Source organism: Mollisia scopiformis, assembly GCF_001500285.1.
Source record: "Mollisia scopiformis unplaced genomic scaffold LY89scaffold_29, whole genome shotgun sequence".
In the NCBI taxonomy this organism is placed as follows: Eukaryota; Fungi; Ascomycota; class Leotiomycetes; order Helotiales; family Mollisiaceae; genus Mollisia; species Mollisia scopiformis.
In genome coordinates, this window is record NW_017263609.1 from 731088 (window position 1) to 746302 (window position 15215).

A 15215-nucleotide genomic window follows, 5' to 3' on the forward strand; every position below is an offset into this window, starting at 1 on the left:
GCCAACCATCCTGATTACAGACCAGAAGCAAGCATCCTCCAAGCACAAACCCCAATGAAGTGGCAAAGCAGCAAGGAACAGCAAGCAGTAGATACAAAAGGCAAAGCAAGCTGCAGGCAGCCTCCAATATCTGGTCAGTGGTGACGGAACAGATTACGATCAAAGGAAAATTATGCTAGTCCAACAGAAACAAAGGTAGATCAACACAGGTTTCCAAGCGTGGCAAGGCAGCGCCAAAACCTGAAAGATGATTGAGGACCAAAAGCTAATTCGATGTAGCAGATCTTTGGCTGTTTTGCTTTCAGTCGATATGTACGATTGGTACCCAGCTTTCCTGGTTGCTTCATACTTTTCGGCTGTATCTGAATTTGCGATCGGTATCTTCTCGGTGCTCTTCTAAGACTCGTCCTTATTCTCGCCCTCGTCATCCTCGCCGATTGCTCCCAATACCGGAGTCGTGTTTGGAGGTGACAGTGTAGGGACACCTGGTGAAGTTGGTACAATTGGAGTAGATGCTCCCGCAGGACGAACGAAAATCGGGTCACCAGTCTTGGGGATGAGTGTTACTGTGTTGCTTCGTCGATGACCCTGACCGCGAGCTGGTCCAGCTCTCGGGCCTGTGGCAGGAACCAGGGCTGGGGTGGCATGGCGTGCTTGGTGAATGATGCGATCTCTGTCAAAATTAAAACAGGGATCGGTGCTAGCATGATGACCAACACTGCCAGTAGAAGCGTTGGCTGTGCGGATCCGGTGCGGGGGGACATATTCGTCGTCGCTTACCAGTTCCAAGTAATCCAATGGTGTGGGCGTAGTGGACTTGGAATTGGTGGCCTCAGCATTGGTGGACTCGGCATTGGTGGGAGGACTGTTGGACTCGTGAGCTGGCTCAACTCTAGCCTGTTGCTCGAAGACTCTAGCCAGGTCGTCGAGGCTGGAAGTCACCTCTGGCAATGGACGAACTGGAGCTAATGCACTATTAGTCTTCTTCTTTTCATATCTCGAACCACCAGCAAAGAATTCGCTTCCTTGATGGTGGCGATATTGTGGATTAGTAGATTTCAACGTACCTGGGGATGCAACTTGAGCAGGAGACGGGACAGGTCGCTCCACTCCTGGGTTTCCGGCGGAGCTACAAGTTTGCTCATCATCTCGCTCATCAGCGCCATCGAACGACGAAATAACTCGCTCTTTCTTCCCCTCCTTCTTCCGAGTACCATCATCGTTGAATCCAACTGGTACGAAAGTGTCCTTGATAGTTGTTTCAACGTTTGGCACTTCAGTGTTAGTTGCTCGAGCTGCATTCGCCAATTGGGCATCGGATTCCCGAGCATTGAAGCTCTGCCAAGCGTCGCCAGGTCCACCCGTGACTCTGCCAGAAGCTCCTCTCGGTACAGTGGGGGCCGTGGGTGCATTTCGAGTGTTGGTGATTGGGCGAAATTGACGAGCAACACCGGGCTGGTATCGTTGGATATAACCTCTGGCTCTGTTGGAGTTGCCACGATTTGCAGGCGGGTGGAAAGCGGCTGCATCGGGGTTGAGAGCTGCCTTCTTCGGAGAGGGTTGAAAGGAATTTGCGTTCGGGTTTAGAGATGCGCTCAGAGAAGGTCCAGACGAAGCGGCACTTGGATTCGGAGGAGCACTCGGTGGCGAAGGCCCAAATGAGGTCATAGAGTATCCATCGTCGAGAACAAGTCTGGCAATATGAGCTGATCGCTCCTGTCGACTGGTAAGGCCACGACCGCCAGCTCTCGCGTTTGGTCCGCTTGCAGCTGGAATTCTGGAATGGGATTGAGAGCCACCGCGAGATGACTGATCTCCCCGTACAAGACCACGTCCACGGCCTCGACCGCGAGAACCTCTGGATTGAGGAAAACCCCTCGATGGCTGAGATACTCTTGGTGCACCTACATCCGGAGTATTGGAATGGATGGAAGAAGGCATGCGAGTCGACTGAGCCATTCCACGAGCAAAGCCCCGACCACGAGTGTTAGAAGCTCCAGGACGGATGACAGTGGCCGGAGTTTCAGGAACAGCAGCGGTCAGAGGTTCCGGGCTTGGTTGGTCTGGTGGATTTGCCTCTGGAATACTGGGAGGAACTGAAGAGGTTGACTCTGGGACACCCAAGACAACGTCAACGTCCATGCCAAGACCAATATCCCGAATACCTGGGAGTAGTTCGCCAACCTCAAGAGCACATGCCTCGCACTTGCACTCCTCTCCACACTCTGTTGAGCAATTGTGGCCGCACTGCAACTTTCGTTCGCAAGCATGCTTGCAAATTACTTGGGCGTGGTCAAAAGGGTGACAAGTATAAGTGCAAACATGTCCACACAGCAGCTGGCCTCCGCACTTCTTTTTACATCCACCAGCAAGCCCATGCCATTCGCAAGGTTCGAAGATATTTGTCTTGGCCTTGTGGTTTTGACAAACAAGGGGTAAACCCTTATTCATGTCGAGGAAGCCTTCGTCCTCCAGAGACTTGATAATCGGAGCCCACAAGGAGTCTCGGCCGATATGGTCCTCGGTCGTCTCTGAAGTTGTCAATGTGATCGCATTTCCGAACATGTAGAGACCACGGCGAGCTCTCGAAAGGGCAACCACAACTCGATTTTGATTGTCCAGGAAGCCTACACGGAAGTGTCTGTTGCTGCGAACAAGAGACAGGAGGATGATATCATTCTCCTCTCCCTGATAAGAGTCTACGGTGAAGACCTTGATGACTTTGGCAGATCTCAATGTGTCGTGTCTGCGAATATCCTTCAATATTTGCTTTCGTTGGCCGTTGTAGAACTCCAGACTGTTAGTTTGTACCAATGTGCCTCAGATAGGGACATTCTTACCGTCAGGACTGTAATCTTATCTGGGTCTGTGCCATTAAGGACAAGGTAATTGATGAATCCGACAATCATCTCGGATTCGTCGTAATTAAGTCGACTGCCATCTTGATTCACGGTCTCCGGAAACTCGTGTTGGATGAAATACAGATCCTTCTCCATTCCTGGCACATGCGGACGATCGACGACTCTGTCGAGCACAGATGGGTGATCGGTCAAACCTCGATAAAAAGGCTCCGGCTCGAGAGTTAAGAGCTTTCTAATTTCGGGGACCATTCGACGCTGCTTGTTCAGCATTACGTAGGGGATCGAATTGTTGATCAGTCTCTCGAAGAGACTGATCTTCATATTATATGGCTCTTCTTCAAGTGCCTTGACGTTGCAGGTGGCCTGCAGTTGCTTATGATCTCCGACAAGGGCCAGCTGTTGTAGTCCCTTGATCAGACCGGCCGCAATCGCAGCCTCTAACGTCTCCGCAGCCTCCTCAATGAGCAGTGTACGGGATCGAAGTGCGGAAAGCAGGGCTCGATACTTTGCGAGACCTGTGGTCGTACATCCGATGACTTTAATGCCAAGATATCGAATGATTTTTAGGTTGCAAATAGACTGGCTCTTGTTAACCTTCGGCAATTAGGTTGGGTCTGGGAAAACTTACCTTGGCCACTTGATATTCTTGAACTGCCAACTTGTACTTTACCAAAGACTTTCGCAGCTTGCTTTGGATTGATCGAATCAATAAGAGTTCGAAACCACGATACCATCTACCACGTTCGTTGGGTTGAACAAGGTTGAGATCCTTGAGTGCTCGCACGTCTGCGGAGATTCTAGATGCTGAAATTCCTGTTGCAGCCAATCCCGTCTCCTTTCTCCCAAACGGGATCCAAACACCTTGTAGACCCTCGTCGGCATCATCTTGCAATGCAGCAATGTTTTCCTGCAGATTTTGGTATTGCTCGACTTCAAGATCTACTTCTTCTTCAAGAACACCGAGATGCTTATTAGGAGCTCTGGGCACGGGGATAATTTGGTCGTCGCCCAGCCCTAGAGACATGTTAGCAATCTCGACACCATCATGCAACCATTGACTTACACTCGCGAAGATCGACATCAATATGCTCTGCGACACCACCATATCTGCCTTCCTCATCCTCATCGTCTCCCCATCCTGTGCTGTTCAGGGAGGAGCGTTGGGCCTCGCTCAAGATACCATGTTCAACTAAGATCTGGGCAGTCATGATCTCGCCATTCTTCAACGGATGAACGATTGCCTCGATCTCGTTGCAGAGGTTCACATAGGTTGTATGTGCGATACGGAGCCCTTGACGAGCGTCTTGAACATCGCGGTTTGCCTCTCTTAGCTCGTACAAGGTTCTCTTCCTAATTTCTGTATTATCCTTGGCAGAACGGCCACCAAGTCGCACAAGATTCGGCTCGAATTTCATGATATGGTTGAGTAATTGGTCGAGTGCATGATTCGTCTGGGCCGAGACGATGATTGGAGGGTCGCTTGGCTTTAGATTCGCAACGAGGACCTTGAGAGCAGCGATTGACACAAAAGTCTTTCCAGTACCTGGAGGACCTTGGATAATCGAAACGGGTTGCGTCAACAGAGCCTTACAAGCTAGAAGCTGCGAGGTATCCATCCCATTGTTGACATAGCTTGGGAAGTTCTGGAGAACATCGACATTGCTAAGGTCAAAGGTATCGTCGGTGTCTACCAGAGTATTCTCAAAGCCTTCCTTCCTAGGTGGTTCAAGCCGTGTGAGATCGAAGAAAGGGTTTTCCTTGACATAAGCGGGAGCCTGGCTCTTGGATGTAAGCTTGACAACGGTGGTTGATAATGGGATCCTGTATCAGTCAGCAGAGTCTCTGAGTGGTATTTGGGTGGAGGCATACCCTTCCGTCTTTCCAAGTTGAAGTCCGGCCAACATGTGGCGAGATGCTTCGAAGAAACCTTCGCAAGCTTCAACCATCGTCCATTCTACAAATAATTAGCAATTGCTCACTTTGGGGACCATTTCGAATACCTTCACAGCAGTCAATGTGTGCTTCGTTGAACTCTCCCCAGAAAAGATCAATAGTCGGAGGATTTTGATCCAAGCCGCCAAAGATGGGTCGAGCTGCGACGATGGCAACCTTACAGATTGTCTTAAAATTATCGCTGCTTGGAGACAATGCAACCATGCTGCCTTGCATCAATCGCGTAGACTGCTCCCAGCGGATTTGCTTTGCAGCGCGCTCGGTAGAGAATTCCACTCGGGTGGCTGGTCCATTACGAGTCAGCAAAATACCAGTGGGATATACCTGGTACTGATTAGCAAGACACTTTATAGAACTGGGGACAGATAATTACGTGGGTATAAACTCTGATACTAGCATCATCAAACATTTCTGGATTCTCCTTGAAAGCCTTAACTGCGTTCCTCAACGGGGCAATGGCGTCTTCTCGGAGAATTTCAAAATGTGCCTTGAGATATTCGCTTCTGGAGTCCCAAGGACCGTCAACGATGTTGGTAGGAAGTTGCGGGTCATAGACGGGATCGAACTGATAGTCATTCCATTGCTCTTCCGGCTCGGGCTTGTCATCTCCTGGGGGGTTGATCTCCTTGCTAGAGGGAATCTCTGGGAGGATAAGCCATCCGTCGTGCTCAGCGACCTCGTCGGTGCGCCAGGCTCCGCGAACATGTCTCTCAAGGATGACTCTGGCCGCAGTGGTTTCTTCCACGCTAACACCTGAAACCTTCGAAGTCATTGCGACGATCTAGCTTCAATGTTAGCTGGTGACCTCCAAAGATGGTACCAACGAAAGTAGGGTGTTGATGATGCTTGACGAGAAGGAGCGAGTGAAGGAACACGCCGAGGAAGCTGCCTCGAAGATCGAAGACATTGGAATTGACTTACTTTGTATCAACTCAACAACGAACAAATCTCGCACGACAACCAGTGCGAAGATCGGCTTGGGAGATCAAGAGCCTGTGGAGTGTCAGTGACAATGATCCCAAACGCCTTTGTGGTTGTGGAGGCGCTGATGTTGAATTCGATGAGGCTGGTGATGGGAAATGGGTGCCAAGGAGTTGAAACAAGATTGATGGAACGCAATCCATGCTCATTGATGTTGAGGGAGTGGATCGAATCTTACCTGATCACTCTCGTGCGTCGCCGCGATTGTTATTGACCCAATTGTGTGAGGGCAAGGATGGGAAGAGTACAGGATGATGTAGACAGTCAACGTGCTCGCGAAGCTCAGACGAGCAGATCTATTTCAAGAGAACGTGTCAGTACGTGTCAGTGTGTGAGGGGAAAGCCTTGAGCTGTGTGAAGGAGTCTGTTGCACGAAGGTGGAGGTGGAGGTTGCCTTTGCGTTCAAGATTGCTCAACTCGGAGCGCCGTAGGAATCGCTCTGGGAAGCAAGCTCTGAGTGTGAGAACGTACCTTTGAATTGAATTACAGAAGCAGGGATCCGATTTGTGTTTGTTGTATTCAAAGAATGTTGCTACAAAGAAGTTGCGGTTGCGAGGTAGGAGTTGTGTTGTGGGTGGAAGAAAAAAATCCGAGGGAGGAAGGCAGCCAGGCTTAGCGCTGGAAATGGCAGCAAACACCACCCCTTCGCGTGATTGGCCGACCCAACCCTGCAAGGCTTTGGTGTGATTGAGATACTTTATGGGGATGTTTGAGTCTTGGATTGGGTTTGGATATGGTGGAGAGGAGTTTGGCAAGCAAATTAACTCACAAAGATGGGCTGTTTGATACAGGACAATTGCTATCTTCGGGTATCTTATTTCGGATCTTTTGCTGTTCTGCACGCCATGAACAAGTAGCAGAACATGATGCAGCTTCTTCATTGAGGATTCGAGCAGACCTAGAGAGTCACGGAAGCAAACTGTGAAGTTGCTATTCAGTCTGTCTTCTACAATTCTACAATTCTACAAAATAGCCATCTGAGAATCTTCTATCTTCGTCTGGCTTGAAGATTGAGTGTATCTGATCAGATTACCAGCCATTCGAGGGTGCTTGTGGCTGCTGTGTATCCACCAGGCCCAAAGATCACCACAAAAGGTTGGAAGGTGTCACAGAACACTCCATGTTCCTCCCAGTAGCCCCCTAATGGTCAGCGAGGCCAAATACAGCTCCCGCGGGCCCATTGACAACGTCGTCACTTCAGGTCAGCCACCGATTGGAGTTCTACCATGGTGATCCTCTGGCACCCTCGGGTATAAGAAAGCCCCTCCTCCCACTTCCAACTTTCTTCCTCCATCTACTGTCGACGCTGCGCCAGAAGGACCACAGTGGAGGAGAGAAGTCCTTGCGTAAAAGAGTATGCCTGGGTATTGTACTGTGTATCTCCTCCGCCGATTCACACGAGCCATCAAGCTAAGCTACACTGTGGATCATGGTCTTATTCCACCATTTCTGTATGATTTGTAATCCAAGCATCTGAAGCAGTCTATCTTGACATTGCTTGGGCTGCAGCCAAGTCAGCACCAAAGCCCTGCCAAGGTTGGGAACTTACCCGATGGAGATGTCCTGTTAATCTTAGACTTGCGGAAAGACTTGTCAAGAAAAATTAAGGGTGATATTGGCTACGAATCCAGCGCCCTGATAACCAGATCTTCCACCAACCAGTATTCTCCTCGTAATCAGCTTCGTTTGTGTGGTCATCCTGTCGTTGAGATAGCCATTAGTTGTATCTCTTCTGATCAAGGAGAGATATAGAGAGATGGAGAGATGGAGCGAAATTGGTATACCTAGCAGCTGTTCACAATACAGTGCCACTTTTTGTCTCCATAGGACTAGTTACTGCTGCTTCCGGTATCGTTGTCGACTAGGATTGTGTAAAAGTTCGGGATTCTGTGCAGCAGTACCAGTTCTTTCCCGTCCCTGGTTTGCTTCATCGATCGAGCCGTACTGCTCACTTGCCCAGCTTATGTGAGGTGTAGCCTCCTCGAAAGAGAAGGTATTGCTTGTAGTCCAGCACCAGTGTTGTGAAAGTCGCGGCAACAAACATCAGACCTGGACTTCAAGGGCCCGCAGCCTTGGCGCGAATGGACTATCAATGAAGTAAGGCTGCAAGGCAAGTCTCAGAGGAGGTCTTGGAGGCTGCGTCGTAGACTTTGCAGCAAGGTCTGATTGAATGAGACCTTGGAGAAGGAAAAGTCACTTTGGCTCTTTGCGATTTACCTGAGATTAAGACAAGGTGGTGGGTCTACACGCTTTCTACATTGCACTCATGTGAACAGTGGACAAAATCGCGGAATGAAGCGCCAACATGGCAGGCCTCTCTTTTGTTTGGCCTTGTTAAAACGTCGTTTTCCCTATCATGCTCAAAGATATTTCGACGTCCGCCCGCTTCTGGGAGCAATGCGAGAGCACAAGTAAGTCTCTCGAGACGGACAAGAAGAAGCCGCTGGTGATTCGGATGTCGACCTGAAGTGCTGAAAGCTAATATACAAGCTGCTGTGGCTGACAATGGGCTTGAAGCTCACCTGACTATAGTCGTGACGGCAATCTGGATAATGAATTCCTATGTCACAAGAGATTGTCTAATCCTGATTGGGGGCATACTCTTGGTATCTTCAGGTAAAGCCCGCCCCCAAACATCCAGCAAATGGATTGAATCGGAGTCATTGGAGGAAGATGAGGATAAGAAGAATTACTTAATATCTGGCGGGTGCTTAGAGGTTCATGGGAAAACAAAAGTCCGAACGGTTTAAGTTCCTTTCTCCCGATTGGATTTTGGCTGTCCTTTGATATTTGTACAATCGCGCTGCATATGGATTCCTTTCTACGTAGACTTTAGATGAGTTCGGCTGCTGTTCATAATCGTGGCAGGACGCCACAGGTGGTTTGTTTTTAGAAAGGTGTCTTAGGCTCGAACCTCAAAGTCTGTATGATTTCTAAAGTTCTGAATTCAGGCAAACGGATTTCGAGTGCTAGCTTGCGGGTAACATTGACAGTAAAGTGTTTTGTAACGTATTGAAGCAGTGATTGGAGAAAGTACTCTATGAGGAGGAGGACGGTAGAGGTGTAAGTCTTCGTCGCTTTGGTAAAAGAGAGATAGTGTAGAGTCATTAGAAAATGAGTTCTTAATAAAAATTTATCCTGTAAGTCAACACCAAGCTGCTAGTTTTCTTGCCAATCATCTTGCAATTCCAGTGAGCTATGCTACCAACATGGACTGGAACCAAATACTCAAACAGTGTCAAAGATTTGTTTTTCAAACTTGTTAAATGCATTAAACCGGAAGATAATACGCCATAGATATCTTCTTTTCACTCTTGATCCTTTGAAGGACATGTCTTGTCAAAAGTAAAAGTACTACTATCTCAAAGACTGGTCCTTCTACAGCCAGTGATCCTTAGTGTATTCCGGCATCGGCTTACATACAAGTGCAGATGCATTTGGACCCTTTCTTAAAATTGTAAGGGGATATTGTGGTCTTTAGAATTTTCTGTCTGATTATTTTCCATAATCTCTCTGTGAAGTGGCCAACATAATACAAATATGGATTTCAGGGGCTCGGCTAATTCGGCTAATTCTTCCCCTTTCGATCAACGACAAAGTAAGATCTTACCTCCATAAATGTAAACATTGTTAAGAACTATTCAAAATACCCGCAGCGCTTCCACTTTGAAGTTCTTCACAGAACATAATTTATAGTCTAGAATAAATTTGCACGTCCAGCCTCTCGGTAAGCTGTTTTTGTGCTTGAAAATTCCAACACTCCTAATTCTGTTGCAAAGTGATGAATGTGACGAACAGAATTTGAACGTATTGAACGACAAACCTTGGTAGGATTCACACATATATCGTAGCACCCCAGTAACAACTTGATTTCCAAATTATCTCTTCTCACATGAGTGCCCCAATTTAAAGTGGAGCTTCCGAGGTAGTTCGCCTCGGGACTTGCAAAGGAAATCCGGGGTCTAGCTCTGTAGATCATGCATCGTCACAAGTTAGTATCCACAACGGACTCTCATCCGAGCTTTTGAGATGGGGACAGTTGATACAAGATAATAGTTGAGCTAGAGTGGAGCGGATATATGGATCGAGATGGCCACCTTTTTGGAACATTCCTCCTCTTAGTATTCCTATGAACTCGCGAATTGAGACTTTATCTAATCACTGAAACCGTCACCATGTTCAAATTACCTCTCCTCGTCCTTGCTACCTTTCTGGCCTCTCTTCTTGCTTCTCCCATCTCGCCACCCGAAGCTCTCGCTGCACGTCAAAATACTGGTACGTCATTCCACAAGGTCAACATTGAGAGCACATCCATACCTTTCTATTTTCTGTCTGTTCAGCACCAGATAATTAACCTTCCCAGGATGCTACTGCGGCACTATAACAGGCTCCTCCTGTGGTTCACGTACCTCCTCCGGCGTCTCCCTCTCGGGTGACTGCTCAGGGAATGTCCTCTACTACTGCTCAGCACGATTCGGAAATGCGGAGGTCGAGGATACTTGTTTGATCTGTGATGCGAGTGGTCAGGATGGATATGATAGTTGCGCACTGGGGTTGGGTGTCAGTAGTAATGGGACTTTGGGGTTATAGGGGATTGATGTGGAGAGATGGATCAAGGGAGGAAGGGGGTGAAGAGAGACAAGGATCGGGGGAAGGAAAGAGAGCCATGGCACGGAGACGATAACATGCTTTTTTCACGGGGATCACATTACATTGAGATTGGAAATAGATATGATAGACCGTACGTTCGTCAGACAAGTGACATTGGCTATCCAGAACCTTGCACCTTCAACTCCAAAATCATATAGCTGGATGCTATGCCCATCGCCATTTTCCACTTTATCCTACAACGCGTACACGCTGCTCCACCGGGTGGCAGTCAAACTCCTCTGTATTGGCTGTGTGGTCTGATTTTGCAGCTGTACATTCACAAGAGCTCTGCCGTCCAGCTCGCTACGTACCGACATGTCGCTCAGACGCATTTGCACCAGAAGAGTGCTATTCGGATGCCCCAGGATCGCTCGGCTCGTTGATTGTTCCTTCATTGTAGAGTTTGTTCTACAGACCACCGACGAGCGGGGTAAAAGGTATGAGAGTCGTTGCGCGATGGATATTGATGCCAGCCTTCATTTTTGCTGTGATTCGTGATCATCTCTCAAGGCGAAACTCCAATCTCGTATCCAATAAGTACTTCGGTCGTGCTTCCCTCCCATCCTCGATTTCCAGCTGCAGAAAGCATGTATTTGCAAGTCGGATCAACATGCAAAGCGCTGATGACTCCTGCTCTCGGCGGACCAGGAACAATGAGGAATGGTACAGTTGAATGCTTGTTCGTTTGAGGGGCCTTGAGATCATAGAGACGAAGAATATCATGTGAAGCACTGCAATTCATTAGCTTTGAGTTCGAGAAAGAAAGACCACTTACCATATCAAATGCCGCCCATTGGGCATTGCCCGAAGAGCACTAACAGCACCACTACCTTGAGGAAATTTGAAAGTCCTCTCTGCGTTCTTCAAACCTTTATGTAAACTAAATTCTTCAACCGTTCCATTTCTTCGCCCAGCATAAATGAAGTTGCCATCTGGAGACCAACATGCAGCCATGCACCATGGAGGCACACCGGTCCTTGTAGGTATTCTCGCAACAGGATTCGGCTGCCGTCTATCCCAGATCTGAAGAGTACCGTCGATCGAAGCTGCTAGAAAGGTAGAATCAGAGGTTGCAACAGCGTCTTGTGTTTCAGCAACAATAGTTGTCGTTTCTGGAGCTTTTTGGGTAGATCCATTGGATTGTGTAGAAGGTTCAGCCTTTGTGCCATTCATCTGGCTTTCTGGTTGTTGCACAGCTGGAGCTGATTCGTTGTCTGCTGGGGCATCTCCCATAGTGAGGTCTCCCTGCGCATCAATATGGTCTTGATTGTCGAGACTTGACTCAATGGCTTTCGAGAACTCATCATCATCGTCGCCAAATACACCCCCAGAAGGTGCACCATCTCCAGCAGTCTCTCCAAACAAAGAATTGTTGTCACTTCCTCCTCCAAATAAAGAGTCCGTGGGAGATCCTGGAGCATCTTCATTGCCTTCTTCTCCATTGGTATGATTTCCATTCGATAGCCCGTTCAGAAGGGGTTTACTATCGTTATTACTTGAAAATGTCCCATTCATCGGTACTGGGTCTCCCGATTCTTCTGGCACTGGTAAACTCGAAGCTGGCCGTATCTCAATCGCAGATATTTGACTTCCACTTCCTTCAAATGATCTCTTGATTTGTCCAGTATTGAGATCCCAATCAAACACATTCTTATCCCAACTTCCAGACAAAACAGACTTCTCGTCCTGGGCCAACGTGAGAACTGAGACCGCAGACTTATGCTTGTGCAAGAAGTTTATTCGCTTCCCTTCATCGTGTCGTACGGAGTATAGGTTGATGCATCCTGATTCCAGTCCAGAGAGCATCCACAACGCCTGCGATTGTACAGCTAACGAATAAACTGGTGAAAGTGGTGGATCTTCGCCCTGAACCTTCGAATTCGGTTCCTCATTATCCCAATAGCTCATCAGAACACCAGCTTTGACCACACTATCCACGAAGGGATGTCGTTGAGCTACAGTCAAAAGTGTCTTCCCATTGACTGTTGCAACTCCATCGTATTTCCTTATGTAGCAATCTGATCCTCCAGTGAACCAATATCTCATATCTGGAGTGGCTGTGATTGCATTTATAGAGGTACTCTGCGGGGCTGCCATTGTAGGTACAATATCATATTCGGACGCAGTAAGGGCTTCAGGCCTTACTTCGTATCGCATCTTGGGGGAAGGCAGAGGTGCGGATGGTTGTCGAGGAGAGGCAGATGTTCGAGTAACAACTGGTCTAGGATGTGATGTAGGCCCAGCGCCATTGACTTGACTCATTATAGGAGTATCGTCTGAACTTGTATTGGTTGTAGGAAGGCTAGGTCTTCGAGTTCGATTTGAAGGTTCGGGGCCATCATCCTCGTCGTCTCCTCCGTCTTGATCCTCATCTCCATTATCCTCGTCATTCTCGTCGTCGTCTCCATCACCATCCGCATCTGCATCTTGGTCTGGATCCGGTTCGATATCTTCTGCATCTTCCATCAATTCATCCTGCTCATTGTCCGAGCTATTGTTAGACCCTAGAGAAGTTAGGTATGCTTCTATTGTTGGAGGTGTCAGACATGCCTCGGTCATCATCATCCAGAGAGAAGCCTGGCATCTTGAATGCTTATGAGACTGACATGCACATTGTATTCGTAGGATGCCGGCCCCACGTACTGTAAATATTGGCGCGGGGATACGTGACGCCTTCGACAAGAATATTTTCCTAAGCCAGGAAGTTTTGCTGCCGAAGGAGCTTGAAATGCTTTCGCGTAGCCAATCTTTTGGCAGACAATTGTAGGACAGAGACAATCAATGGGCTTGTAACTGGTGAAGCAAGATCACAATAGTGATACTGCTAACTGAAGTCAACGCCAATTGAATGCCAAGACCCTGTGCGGCCGCATCGTTGATCACGTGAATGGTTTTGCTTCAAAATGGGGGTGCGGACACAACTCTCTTCACTCTGCCTCAACTAATCACCAAAAGGACGAGAAACCAGTATCTTGTGGTCCCCAGGTGCTCCCACCTTTGCTAGAATGTTACTCACAAGCATACTCGACTTATGGACTGGAGTGCACTCCCCTCAATGGGGATCTACTTGTTTGGAAGGACTTTCATTTGTCGACTTTCAGACACTATTCAGACATCATTGAGTATAATTGCTGGTCATAATATCATTCTTTGACCTATTGTTACAGACCGACCCATTACGAAGAGACTTTAAATCCAAAAGGCTTCCCAAATTATTCAACGATGAAGATAACTTCTGACACCCTTCTCGAGAACTAAACCAACAACACCAGCACCCATGACAGTCCAAGTCCATGGATTACTGATTTCCTCAGGCTTCGGCCAGAAGCTGTTCTTTGTGCGCTTATACTCCAAAAGTTGCCCATGTTTCTTCTGGCTTTCCTTGACATAACGTTGTTCTTGAGATGTCTCATTTTCGGCATCGCCACCAGCAAACCGAAGGAAAGCATAATTTGCAACGGGACCGAGAAGTGCAAGTGGATGCATGATACCAGCAGACCATAGAAGGAGAGGGAAGGAGGCATGGACGAGGGCATCACCAAGATAACTATTGTCTGTCAGCAATGACGACATGGAAAAAGATCAACTTACTTTGGATGTCTGACAATGCTCCAGACACCTTCACGATTCAGATCATCGGGTTTCTCCTTCTTTTGAGCGGCTAGTTGAATATCGGCAAGAACTTCCATCGCGAATCCAGTACTGAACATGGCTACGGCAAGACCATGCGTATATTCAGGATGAACATGCAACGGAGATGCAAAGGCACTGGCGTCGATAGCACGGAATGGAAGCGTGAACGGCAGAGAAATGACAGCTTGACAGAGGGCTTCGGGTAAGAAGAGCGAGAAGAAAGCTTTGTTCCAGAAGCCTTCCTCTTTTTTGGCTTCCTCGTACCTTGGATCGTCCCCTTCTCTGGTATAGCTTCGTGATGCGATCTTATAGAAGAGTCGAGCTCCCCAAGCAGTTACACCAGTGAGGAGAAGTTTCTCAGTGTATGCCAGATGAGAATATGCTGTAGCAGGCGAAATACCCTCGTTCACGACTCGATATCCGACAGCAACCCACCATGCATTAAGAATCTGTCCAGATGGCCAAAGCCAATCCTTTCCTTCAACACGATCCGTAGCTCGAGAGGCAGCATATGCAACGACAGCAAGACCAGAATGGAAACCAATTGATGGGAGGAGAGTTGATCGAAAGATACCCACGGTGGATGGGTCAATTGGGTTGTTTGGGTCCTACATTGATCAGCAGCGTTCTCTGCAAGTGAGGAGTTACCATACCAACGAGAAGTGAGTACCATATCGATCTTGTTCAGATCCTGAAGTTCCTTTACCAAATTTCGAGAGTTTGAACTTGGAAGCAGCATTGCTGACGGGGTTGTCGGATCCAAGTCCAAAGTGCGAACCATGTCGGTCCTGTTCAGCACCAGAACCAAAGTTTTCGTTCCATCTTGATGCTGCACCTCTCACTGGATTGTCTTCTCCCAGACTGAAATGCGAGGCATGGCGGTCTTGTTCAGCTCCAGAGCCAAATTTCGAAGTGTCGAGCTTTGAAGCTGCATTTCTTACATTGTCTTCTCCAATACCGAAATGGGAGTCGTGACGGTCCTGCTCAGCTCCAGAACCACGGAACAGGCCACTAAAGAGTGAGCCCGAGCCATCCTTTACTGGATTGGTAGGGTTTGAATTGAAATGCGAGCCGTATTTATCTTGTTCTGCCATCTTGTATGAATTGCAATTGAATGCAGAAGCAGAGCTGAAGCTC

General features: G+C 48.1%; 6 protein-coding genes across 6 annotated transcripts; 2 read left to right on the top strand and 4 right to left on the bottom strand.

Moving 5' to 3' along the window:
- Nucleotides 1-2540: 2540 nt before the first annotated feature.
- LY89DRAFT_701455 (uncharacterized protein) lies at nt 2541-5586 on the bottom strand (the record flags this gene model as incomplete). Its single annotated transcript, XM_018217197.1, has 7 exons — nt 2541-2627; nt 2841-3440; nt 3490-3875; nt 3925-4682; nt 4731-4815; nt 4862-5138; nt 5188-5586. The coding sequence occupies 7 exons, from the start codon at nt 5584-5586 to the stop codon at nt 2541-2543; spliced, it is 2592 nt and encodes an 863-aa protein (XP_018063822.1).
- A 473-nt stretch (nt 5587-6059) lies between these two features.
- Nucleotides 6060-7114, bottom strand: LY89DRAFT_288524 (uncharacterized protein). Its single transcript, XM_018206503.1, has one exon. It carries the CDS (start codon nt 6674-6676, stop codon nt 6110-6112), a length of 567 nt encoding a protein of 188 aa, XP_018063823.1. The 5' UTR covers nt 6677-7114; the 3' UTR covers nt 6060-6109.
- A 2856-nt stretch (nt 7115-9970) lies between these two features.
- LY89DRAFT_741176 (uncharacterized protein) lies at nt 9971-10385 on the top strand (the record flags this gene model as incomplete). Its single annotated transcript, XM_018220672.1, has 2 exons — nt 9971-10070; nt 10159-10385. 2 exons carry the CDS (start codon nt 9971-9973, stop codon nt 10383-10385), a joined length of 327 nt encoding a protein of 108 aa, XP_018063824.1.
- A 105-nt stretch (nt 10386-10490) lies between these two features.
- LY89DRAFT_288604 (uncharacterized protein) lies at nt 10491-10889 on the top strand. The gene has a single exon (XM_018206504.1). It carries the CDS (start codon nt 10613-10615, stop codon nt 10826-10828), a length of 216 nt encoding a protein of 71 aa, XP_018063825.1. The 5' UTR covers nt 10491-10612; the 3' UTR covers nt 10829-10889.
- Nucleotides 10511-13251, bottom strand: LY89DRAFT_657854 (WD40 repeat-like protein). Its single transcript, XM_018212449.1, has 3 exons — nt 12996-13251; nt 11221-12949; nt 10511-11176 (listed from the first exon to the last, which is right to left on the bottom strand). Exons 1-3 carry the CDS (start codon nt 13027-13029, stop codon nt 10951-10953), a joined length of 1989 nt encoding a protein of 662 aa, XP_018063826.1. The 5' UTR covers nt 13030-13251; the 3' UTR covers nt 10511-10950.
- Nucleotides 13252-13661: 410 nt separating this feature from the next.
- Nucleotides 13662-15172, bottom strand: LY89DRAFT_598140 (DUF1295-domain-containing protein; the record flags this gene model as incomplete). The annotated part of the gene is made up of 3 exons (XM_018210022.1): nt 13662-13992; nt 14037-14686; nt 14921-15172. 3 exons carry the CDS (start codon nt 15170-15172, stop codon nt 13662-13664), a joined length of 1233 nt encoding a protein of 410 aa, XP_018063827.1.
- Nucleotides 15173-15215: the final 43 nt, after the last annotated feature.

Coding starts and splice junctions, on each gene's coding strand:
- LY89DRAFT_288524 (XM_018206503.1), bottom strand. CDS start 6,676: ATGAAGAAGCTGCATCATGTTCTGCTACTTGTTCATGGCGTGCAGAAC.
- LY89DRAFT_288604 (XM_018206504.1), top strand. CDS start 10,613: ATGCCCATCGCCATTTTCCACTTTATCCTACAACGCGTACACGCTGCT.
- LY89DRAFT_657854 (XM_018212449.1), bottom strand. CDS start 13,029: ATGCCAGGCTTCTCTCTGGATGATGATGACCGAG. Junction 12,950..12,995: donor TCTGGATGATGATGACCGAG/GCATGTCTGACA, acceptor TAACTTCTCTAG/GGTCTAACAATAGCTCGGAC. Junction 11,177..11,220: donor AATGGGCGGCATTTGATATG/GTAAGTGGTCTT, acceptor AATGAATTGCAG/TGCTTCACATGATATTCTTC.